At 45.7% G+C, this 10,991-nt stretch overlaps 1 protein-coding gene across 1 annotated transcript; it reads left to right on the top strand.

Moving 5' to 3' along the window:
• Nucleotides 1-756: 756 nt before the first annotated feature.
• On the top strand, nucleotides 757-1,866 carry LOC148013906 (pentatricopeptide repeat-containing protein At1g07590, mitochondrial-like). The gene is made up of 2 exons (XM_087666863.1): nucleotides 757-871; nucleotides 1,030-1,866. Exons 1-2 carry the CDS (start codon nucleotides 839-841, stop codon nucleotides 1,858-1,860), a joined length of 864 nt encoding a protein of 287 aa, XP_087522989.1. The 5' UTR covers nucleotides 757-838; the 3' UTR covers nucleotides 1,861-1,866.
• The last annotated feature ends 9,125 nt before the right edge of the window (nucleotides 1,867-10,991 follow it).

Raw genomic sequence — 10,991 nt, 5'->3', positions numbered from 1 at the left:
TACTATCCTCCTTCCCATCCATTGCACGAGCCACTCTGCGTGGCCACAATTACCGAACTAATAGATCAAGATGAAGAAGCAGTAGCACCCGCCTACCTACGAATCACGGTCACTACTGCAGAATGGACATATTCTTTTGATGCCCTGATCGACGAAGGTGCCGACTGTAATATCTTGACGCGTGACCATTGGGCATGCATTGGTCAGCCTAAATTACAGCCCACAAATGCTAAACTTAGCCCATTTGGGGGAAACACTTACTCACTCTTAGGAAAATGCAAAGTGGCTGTCTCCATGGAGTCTGAAAGTATCTCAGTCATCTTTTATGTGTTATCAAACACTAAAGGGGCCGATTATAAATCACTACTAGGCCGCACTTTCAAAAAGCAGACAAACTGCAATGTGGACTACAACCTAGATCGCATCCATCTTGCTGTAGGCAATGTGCGCATAGTAACTACTTTCAGCAAGGGTCATCTTACGCCTCCTACAACTACAGAGCCACCGATAGAGACCCCCATGACCAAGCCTAAGAAGAAGGGCAGGGATATCTCACCCCATGCTCCAACTGCTAGAATCAAACCCACCCAAGCCATTCACATGGCCAAACAGTCCACGCTCATATGGGTGCCAAAATGGCGAGGGCCACCTCCTTGTAAAATGTAGAAACATGCTTCTAAATGCAAAAACTATCAGTTGCAGCCTAAGATTTATTATGTTGGTAAAGTCCGTGGTCTCCACAGGGTTGAGAAAGCCTTGCCGCAGATACCTGTGCAGTTTCAAGGCGACCTCGTGTACAAAAGTCTTTTCCACCTTTACTTGGAATGTCACAAGGTTGATGAGGCCACCAGCATCATTACACAGGCGAGAGGTCAGGGTCCTGGAGTCCTTGTCTATTTTTACAACAACCTTATTTCATATTATGACAGGAATGGCCTCCCTGAAAGAGTTTCTTTGCTACTGAATGAAATGAAAGACAAACATCTACAGTATAGCAGGCATACTTACAATATCCTTTTGGCTTCCAAGTTTAAAGCCTTGGACATCACAGGTTTGGAGGAAATATGGGACCAGATGAAGGTGGATTCATCGGTCAAGCCAGACCTTGTGACATACACAACTCTGGCGTCTGCATACATCTCTGCTGGCATGCTCGACAAAGCTGAGGTAGCAGTTGAGGATGCAGAAAAACATCTTTCTGAGCATGTCATACAGCTGAAAAATCTTAATAGCCTAGTTTTACTGTATGGTGCACTTGGAAGAGAGAAGGATGTGGCACGCCTTTACAGAAAACTAAAAGCTTTGCCAGGGCATGCTACTATTCCAGTCTATATGTATGCCATAGAAGCCTATGGGGAGTCTGGGAAGGTGGACGATGCTGAACAAGTGGTGAATGAAATGGAAATTGAAAGGGGCTGGCACCATATTTGTCAGTACAATGCGCTATTAGGTGTTTATTGTAAATCTGGTCTTATGAATAAAGCTCAACAGGTTTTGAAGAATCTTTTAACAGCAAATCACAAACCAAATGCAATCACATATATGTATTTGCTCTTGGGTTATCTGAAAATAGATCACTCAGAGTTGGTTAATGAGCATTTTGACTTCGTTGTGTCAAAAATCAAATGTCTTGCAGGCAATGAGGATGTTATTGTGTCAAGAATCTGGTTGCAAGGTGCAAAGAAGGTCATTGAGGAGTTTGTGAGAAAGGGTGATATCATGCGTGTAAATATATTGCTCAATGAACTTGAAGCTGCAAATTTTCATATGTTCCCAAAAGCCTATGCTTTCATACGGCAAGTTTATGAGAAGTCCATTGGCATGCCTCATGTATTTGAAGTGGACTGTGTTGGAGGCTGATCGTATTTACCCTTGGCTCAACTCTGAGCAACCCCACTCCAGCTAGACGGGTTGGCACATACAAAGCACAAACCGCAAAGAACGCTGAACCAGCACCAGTGATGATTAATGACTCCCAACACATTCATTGTCCCAAGCTAGATGCCCCAACATCATCCATGTTAGAGGAGTTGCGCACCCCCATGCCGGCTCAAATAGAATGCATCATGCCTCCTATGCCACTGAAGCCCACTGCAGCATCTCTAAGTGCTCCAGAATGCAAAGTCCCATCTATGGCACCAGCAATGGAGTCACCACTATCCAGCCCAATTGCACTATCACCACCAGTAGGTCTTAAACCTTCGTATGAAAGATGATCTTTCCTTTCAGTGGCCAAGGATCTCGTTGAGACCTCGGACATAGTGACATGCATCAAGGAGTTGGATGACACCTTCACCACATTCACTAGGAGCTATGAGAGGCTTGACCTAAGACTTCTTGATGAACCCCTTGATCCTGATGTTCGTGTGTTGCCATGCACTTGGGAAGACTACGAGTTTATGACCATCAAATTTCCCAAAATTGCCGCTGAATTAATCGCTAATGGAGAAATCTCAAAGGAGAAAGCTATTCTCAGAAGACTAATCACCTCTTACCACAAGCCTGCTCGCTTTACACCTGAACAAGAACTGGAGGAGCTCACGCAGCTTGCCAGCTCTGCTTCTTCGTTCTTACAACCGTGGTATACCTTGCGACTCCAATGGGAGAAAAAAGATTGTTGTATCATGACCAATGCTGAGCAAAGGAGGACAATCAAAACAATTGAACATGACCCTACTTATGTGGCACCTCTTTCATTTAGAGTTTTGGCCATTAGACACAAAATACACTTAAATGATCAGGTATTGGCCCACCCTTACATTGACCAGTTCCTCACAGAAGAGGAGTTGCACATTGCTAGTTGCCTCAACTCCGGGGACAGCTTTCATGATGTCTTGACCTACATCACTCAAGCTTCCATATGACCATGTGAATTTGATCCTCATGCCTAGCTTGAATATAATCCTAACCTTTATACTTGGTTGTTGGCCAAGTAGCTCGCCCCAAACAGCCCATATGAGCCTTCCTCCTCCCCTTGCTAATCTTAGGAAGGATTCCCTTAACACTTGAGGAAAGGGGGGGGGGGGAGGAGCGAATGAGAGCCAAGTGATGAGCCAAGTGATGTGGCAAGATGTATAAAGGATGAAAATGATCAACTGAATTCAAATAGGAAAGAATGCAAGGAGGAAATAGATGTTGGTTGTGAATTATTTCCAAGTTTCGTTCCTCTGAATCAGCATGGCAAACTGTCACACACATTCTTTCTTGGGTTTTGCTAGTAATGAATCAAGTTATAACGCTAATGTTGACTTGGTGTGATGACAGGCACCTACCATGGCAGGACAGGGTAAACTCCCATTCACCGAAGCGGAGCTGACAAAGTATGGAATTAGCGTCGAGACGCATGGATTTAGCCAATTCACGTTCAAGCATACCATGAATCTAGATGAAGCCATCCTAGAAGAGCCGGCCGTGAGGGAGCTGGTGGACAAATGTAACCTCCAAAAGTACGTGGACAAGGTCGAACAGATTGTAGACTATAGCATGTGCATGGATTTCTTAAGGAGCTTCGATGAAGGAAGGAGCTGTGGCACAGTCATAGTAAGGGCGGGTGACCAGGAAAGAAGGGTGCAAGTGCCCCTTAACGCAGACATTGTCGAGAAAGCCCTAGGGCTTGTGCTCAAGAAAGAGAGGCGCCCAAAAAGAGATGTGTATGCCATGATGAGAGTCAGAAAAGAGGAGGTGCGCATGGTTGATGGAATCAGTTTGGCTGACATTCCAGACCCTGCAACGAGGATGCAAGCTAAGATGATCCACGCCCTTTTCTCGGGCCACAAATACAACACACTAATGAATAGAATCGGGGTGCCATTGCTAGAAAGCATTGCGGCAGGAGTTCCAGAGGAGGTGGATTGGAACGGCTTTGTCTGGAAAACTATCAGGAGTTCAGCCGCCCTTCTGGCTCCAGCCGCAACACCAGCTGGTGGTGGGGAATCTCCGGCCTCTACCGCACGATCCACAAGAAAAAAACCTGCCACAAAAGCCTCTACAATTAGGTAGGGAGGTGTCCTCATAGCAATCATCGACGAGGCTATCAAGGATGCCGGCGTAGAGGAAGAGCAAGCTAGGCACCAAATCTCACTTCACCACAAGGAAGAAGGCTCGAGCGAAAAGACGGCAAGTGACGAAGGAGAGCCGGAAATACCACCCACTCAAACGGCCAAGCGAGAGAAGAAAATGAAGACCGACAAGAGCCAGAAAAAGATGGAGAAGAGACTGAGCAAAGAGGAGCGGGCTGAGGTGAAGAGGGCTCAGAGAGAGTCAAGGAGGGTGGAAGAGCAACGAAGGAGCGGGCCGAGGTGAAGAGGGCTCAGAGAGAGTCAAGGAGGGTGGAGGAGCAACGAAGGAAGAAGCAAGAGGAAGAACTCGAAAGAGTTAGAGAAGAGTCAAAAAGGGCAGAAGAAGAGAGGCAAAGAAGGGTGGAGGAGGAAGCCAATGAGCTAAGGATGAAAGAACTGGATGAGTTGGCAGAGGCCACTCGCAGATCTGTTGAAGAAACCCATGGAAGAGGAGAGATCAACCCCTTGAGTCCCCACCATGAGGCTGAAGCAAGTGGTAGTGCGGAAGCAACCCCAATGATTGTAGGCAAGGGCAAGTCACTGTTGCACCCCTTGCCTTCCATCTTTGTGCCGGTGCCAACTGACACCACAACCGCCTCGCAACCCATGCCCTCTCTGGACATGGCCCAGCTGATGAGCATGATGCAAACGCTTGTCAGTAAAGTGGCTAAGATTGTGCCAGAGACCGGAGTGAAAAGACCTGCCAATGTAGATGCTAAGTCCAGGAAAGATCCGAAACGACAAAAGCTAGAGGCGTCAAACACCACAGCCCCTACCCCCATGCCACCTGGTGCGGACCACAAGTGGCCCCAGTAGTGGCCGAGAAAAATGCCAAAAAGGGTCCGGACTTGGAGCAAGATGCTAAAGAAGAACAACGAAGAACACCCAGTCCACCTCTACCAGACCTCTCGCCTGAAGAGCCCGAAGATGCCCACATGCCTGAGCGCATTGTGGTAGCCAGAAGAAGAAGGTAGGAACTGGCAGAGAAAGCACAACGCAGAGCACGATCAGTGCCCAGACAATTCCCTGAAGAGCCGGTGCCACTATGAGGGGATCCCAACCTTATCGATTGGCCTCAGGAATTAATCATATGCTGTGACTAGGAGTTCTAGACGAGACCATTTGAGCTTTCATTTGTGCTCATCCACGCTCGTCGGAACATGCGTTGCGTCTAGGCATTCTATCCAAGATCAAGGACATGGCCAATGATTTGGCGAACAAATGGATAGAAGAGAGGAGCCTTATGAGCCTGCAGATTACTGGCAGGACAAGGTGAACAGGGTTCCCATATTACTGGTGAGTAGATGGATGGAAGAGAGGAGCCTTATAATAACCATGTGGAGGCAAGAGCCTACAGATTACTAGCAGGACAAGGTGAATAGGGTTTCCAAAACCGTCCAAGGCTACGAGGCACAACCGAAGTGGCGGAGGAGGATTTGGAATGCCAATTTTGACACCTGGACCGCCTTCTACAGCTCACTTCCTGAAGAACGCAACGACCCCATCTACACGCCCTACCCCCATAGGCATGGAGTTGATTATGACCACACTATTCATGGGGATTTTGACTTTCCTAGAATATATAACGTAAATGCCCGGAGTCCCGAGGAATGCCTAGTTTTTAGAGTAGAGGATCTCCTCCCATCCATCACCCGCTTCCTCGCAGATTTTTCTTCTTGCCCGGATCCAGCCTTCCTAACCACCTATAATTATCTTAGGCTTATCAAATTCCTTTTTAATGCAGAGACCTACAGCCGAGGAAGCCCACCTTCCCCCCCCTCTTTTTTGACATCAACGTAGGGATAGATAGTAGAGCTATGACTAGATTAATGATGAGGGCAACCTTGATTCCCTCCTTTTGCCTAGAAACCTTAGAGAATATGAATGATACTTGCTTCACAAGGTGTAATCATCCCTTCTTGTCATCCACACCTCTGAAGGTACGGGCCGCTATTAAAGAATACCTACAAAGCCACGCTTTTCTATCCCAATGCTTGTGACCACCCCGTGCTTCAGCTGAAGGTGATAGGCATTAGCCAGAATGCCTTCTTTGTATGCAATTCTCCCAAAAAAAAAAAGGAAAAGAAAAAAAACAGCACGAGGGCTCACTTTGCTCACTACACCTAGTGTTCACCCCTAGCCCCTCCCCCCACTTCACGCTTAGGGCGCATCAAGGGCAGGACTTCCAGACCTGTCACCCTAAGTTCTGCAGTGCACCTCTAACAATACACGAACTGGGTCCTTAAGTGTGGAACATTACCAAGGGCCTACCCAAGGTTAGACCCATCTCCCAGTTCCACTGCACATGCACTTACACCACACCGTGAGACATGCACATCCCTTAGGGAGTGCACAACTTTCTCTTGCAGGCTATGATCCTAACTTAGTGATGGATCCACCATTAGTATAGATCTTGGAACCACATGTTCTCCAAATGATTACGGAGCCCCGGTTTTGATAGTCATTGCAGAACGGAAGCTACAACTGTGTGGCAAATGCTGAGCATCTTCATGAAGATCAAAGCACGTCGGAATCTCTCCCAATCATCAAAGGTCAAAACTTCATCATCTCTCATTCACAACAACACCCTTTTGATTGTGGTCATCTACCTACCAATTCCACTTAGCAGCAACCCCAACTACCTGACTGCTCCCCACCCCAGTGCCATGGGACTGGCACTCAGCTAGGAGGGGGTAATGTTTACCGCAACACAGAGGATCAAAAAAAGGAGCAGAAGTACGAAAAAAATTGAAGAAGGAGATAACCAAAAAGGCATAGGACAAAGGAAGGAAAAGGCACCCCGAATGGAGGCCAAACCCTAAAAATTTGAATGACGACCTCTCCAGAAGGCTCCAATGTCGCCTCGAGAAAAGAAAAGAGTAAAAGCACGCCATTAAATATGAAGGTGCTCCTAAATCCTTGTAAAAAGAGCGATGGGCTCACTCCTATGCAAATTGTATGTATTAGTGGAAATGGGATAAGTTAGAATGGTGGGAAATAGGAAAAGAGGGCCTAGGCTAATGGCCGGCCATGTAAAAAGTGGGGATGACCACCCAAAAAGTAGGGCATGTATATAAAGTTCAAAAGTGAATGGGAAGCTCATTCTTGTGTGTGGCCAAAGCTTCTTCTTCTTCTTCTCTTATTTCTTGCCTTCTTGCTTGTGCTCGAGTGAGGGATTGAGAGAGTATGAGGGAGTGAGGGAGTGAGGGAGTGAGTGTGTGAGGGTGAGGAATCGTAGAGAAGAAGCTCCCCATCTTCTCTCTTCATCTTCTCTTCTTCTCTTCTCTTTTATTTTCTTGCATGGCTATGGAGGATGGAGCTTGACAGAGAGGGCTTGAGGTTGCTTGAGCTTGCCATAAGGATCGTGGAGCTACCGGAGTGCAAGAGAGAGGAGGGAACTCGATCGAGCATCAAGGTAAGCTCACTACACCCGTAAGGTAGGCATTGCACGTCGGCTATGTGAGAGGTAGCCATGGCCGCTCAACTTGAAACACTTGATCAATAAGCGGTCCATAGGTCTCAGGGTAGAGCTCCGTAGCTCCGCTCCATCTGTTGAGATTGCTGGAAGGGTATCAGAGCTTTATTTGCTTCTATGTGAGTGGTGATTTCTTTTGGACTTAGGGATTCATCTTCAGAGGATATGTCCAAGAATGTCACATAGCACAGACCTTCTATAAGCCTGGCTCTGATGGCTCTGGCTTCTGTTGACAAGGGGCATCATCATCATCTTTTCTCCAGAATGAATGGTCAGGGTGACAGGAGCCATTGGTGAACTTAATTTTTATATCTTTGATCCATTGCTTATGCAAATTCTGCATACTTTGTGGTCCATTGGTCAACGCAAATGGAACCATGGTCATTCCATCCAACACCATGAGATCTTCGGCCTTTGAGGTTTCTGTAGGGACATCAACAAGATCATCTGCTATTAGAGGATCTTCTTCAACTACACTTTCATAACCTACTTCGTTTTCTTCCTCGTCATTTTCATCCTCTTCCTCTGGAGGCTCTGTCTCTACCTCTTTAGAGGCTCTGAATATAGGAGAAGAACAGATCTTCCGCCTCTGCATCTGCTTCTGCTTCTGCTTCTGTCTCTGGCTTTGTCTCTGCTTCTGACTCTGCGATTGCCATGTAACAAGGAGAACAGTATATCCATGCTTCTATTTCGTTGTCAGAGCTGATTTCAGAAGTCAATTCTAGTTGAGGTAGGAGGTATTCTCCCATGGACAAAGACTTTGCTTCCTTTGGTAGTTGGCTTACAGTACCCACAATTAGGGACTGTGCCTTTTTTTTCTTGGGAAAGATCTGTTTAACAGCCTCTTTGTCTCCTGATATACCATCTGTTACTTCATTGGAGGAGTCTGTTATGATTTCGATGGATGTGGATCCATTGTCTTTTTGGGATCCATACAATTTCAACACCAGTTTGTTGGGTCCTCTGCCTAGGGTTAGGGTGCCTTTGAACCAGTCCATCCTGGATCTTGCTTCAAAAATCCAAGGTCTTCCCAACAGCAAAGGGTATGAGGTCCCATAAGAATTTGGTTTGACTATCAAATATGTCAGCCAATAGTCTCTTCTTGCAAGGGTTGTTTTTACATATGGGAGGGCGCCCAACGGTTTAATTCTGCTTTGGTCTGCCAATCTAATAAGCCATTGGGTAGGTTGCATTCCTTGCAAACCTAGATCCTTCATTGTCACATCTGTCATTATGTTTACTAATGAGCCTCCATCAATCAATGCATCTGAAATAAAGCATCTTTCTATCCATACACTAGTCTTTGGGGTTCTAGAATCTAGGAAGGCGTTAGCCACCTCCACTTCCTTCATAGGTCCTGAGGCGTTGTTGGACTTTATTGTTGTTGGGGGAGAAATCCTTAGTCCGCGTCTTCTTGTCAAGATGCTTTTGAATATTTTTCGGCAATTGGGAGATAGCATCAGCAACTGTCGGAAAGTAAGGTTTTGTTTAAAGGTGTCTAGGTCTTTGACCAAGTCATACTCTTTGATCGAATCTATTAGCTTCTCTAGCCTACTGGGGAATGGGGCTACACCCATTTTCATCTTTCCTTTTTCTTCTAGCAATGACAAAATCAGCACTTCCTCTGTTTCTAGAGGTGCTTTTGTATTGTCTATCTCTTGGACCTCTGGTCCTGTTTCTCTGTGACTGTCTCTGACTTTCTATGGCACTGCAATGCTCTGTACTGCAGTGTTCTGTCCTGTAATGCTTTTTCCCTCTGTTGGCAAGTTGAACTTCACAGTCTTGGCAGGGGAGTTGTTCTCTTTTTGGACAACTGGTTCTTTCTTCTTGGCACGGGTGATAGTGGCAACTTTCAACTCTACCAAATTGGAGGCATGCTCTTATGCCTTCTATAAGTGGCATTGGCCTTGATAGGGACTGGACTTGGACAATCCTTTGTAGTGTGGCCTTCTCCTTTGCATCGGCTGCATAAGGGCTTGTAATCCACAGATATTCTAGGGTTTGGACAATTCGGGGAGATATGACCCTTTTCTCCACATCTGTAACATTCCACCTCTGATCTCTAACCACCACCACACTGTCGTCCTCTGTAACTTTGAGAGGGAAACCTCCTTGGACCGAAATTATGACCAGACTCCCTAGACATTGGTTGAATGTCCTGTGTTTTCATTTTGGATTCTAACAAGTTGAATCTTACATTTTCATCTTTCTGTCTTCGTTCCTGCATCTCTTTGAGAGAGCAAATATCCTCTGTATGGTTTTTCCACAAACAATAGGAACAGAAGGCTCCAGGAATGGTTGGTTTTCGGGTACACTCAGTGGCTAAATGTCCCGCTTGATGGCACTTTTCGCACCATGTATTAGAACGCATCACATCTCTCCCACCTCCCACAGGAGTGGATATATTGGTGGTATTCACCTTCAGTGTTTGTAGCTACTCTGTAATCACATCCATAAGCTCTTTCTTGATACTTGCAACTGAGTTGGATAAGTATTCCTTCAAATTTTCACCTCCTGAAAGTACTTGTAGTAGGGTTTTGGGAAGCTTTTGTAATTACTGCATACACTGGTTGGGTTGATCTAGAGGGTCCTCTGTTCTGGTTCTAATTCAAAGCTCCTGTTGAGACTTGGGGTTGTTGATTCCAGTTGATAGGTTCCACTATTGTTGAGTCGCCATTGGAGGAACTATTTGAGGCCACTGTTGTTGTGGTTGAACCATCATTTGAGGCATTGTCGTCTACGGCGACCACTGTGGATTAGGTGCACTATACTACAACACTGTTTGCATCTGGGGATAGGGGTAAGGAACTGTCTCTGGGACTGCATTTGGTGGGTATACCATTCGTGGCATGGGAGGAGGTAAAAATCCTCTTCCTAGAGTCATTGACAGCCTTGCTTCAACTTCTCATACAATCTTGCACCTTCCACGCAGATTGCAGATTGATTGGTCTTTGAGTTTATATACAAGCCCTCAATCCCTTGGGCACCCATCCCCTTTTTATATGACTCGGCATCTTACCAAGGTCCTCATTACCTATTCCCTTTTAGTTGCCTTATCCCTTCACCTATGTCGATCTAGATTTTACCATTTGCACAAGAGGGAGCCATGCTCTCTTTTACAAAATTTTAGTGGCACCTTTGCATTTTAAGATGCGCCATTGTCTTCGACTTGGCCTTTGAGGTCACCCTTGCACTTTTGGCCTTTCTTCTCTTATTCCTTTGCCTGGCTGCCTTCTTTCGTATTATTCCATATTTTTTAATTTTATTTTTTTCGTCTTGCATCGGGGTTAACATTTAGGGGAAAGTAGGTTAAGATAGAAAATATTTCAACACTCTATGATCACTCTTGACTATAAAATGATCGCCATAGATGTAGTGATGTCACTTTTTTATTACATGTTAAATTGCTACTATTTTCTACTTTAAACATGGAGTTGGCATTCATTTTCATCTATTTT

Source organism: Lygodium microphyllum, chromosome 25 (genome assembly GCF_053477565.2).
Source record: "Lygodium microphyllum isolate KBCC chromosome 25, Lygodium_microphyllum_v1.1.10, whole genome shotgun sequence".
Classification (NCBI taxonomy): domain Eukaryota; kingdom Viridiplantae; phylum Streptophyta; class Polypodiopsida; order Schizaeales; family Lygodiaceae; genus Lygodium; species Lygodium microphyllum.
This window is presented reverse-complemented; position numbering and strand designations above follow the sequence as displayed.

Bases quoted from the DNA above. Each gene is read 5' to 3' on its own strand.
- LOC148013906 (XM_087666863.1), top strand. From the start codon at position 839: ATGAGGCCACCAGCATCATTACACAGGCGAGAG. The intron at 872-1,029 runs GTCAGGGTCCTG...TTGGCTTCCAAG, and splicing joins CATCATTACACAGGCGAGAG to TTTAAAGCCTTGGACATCAC.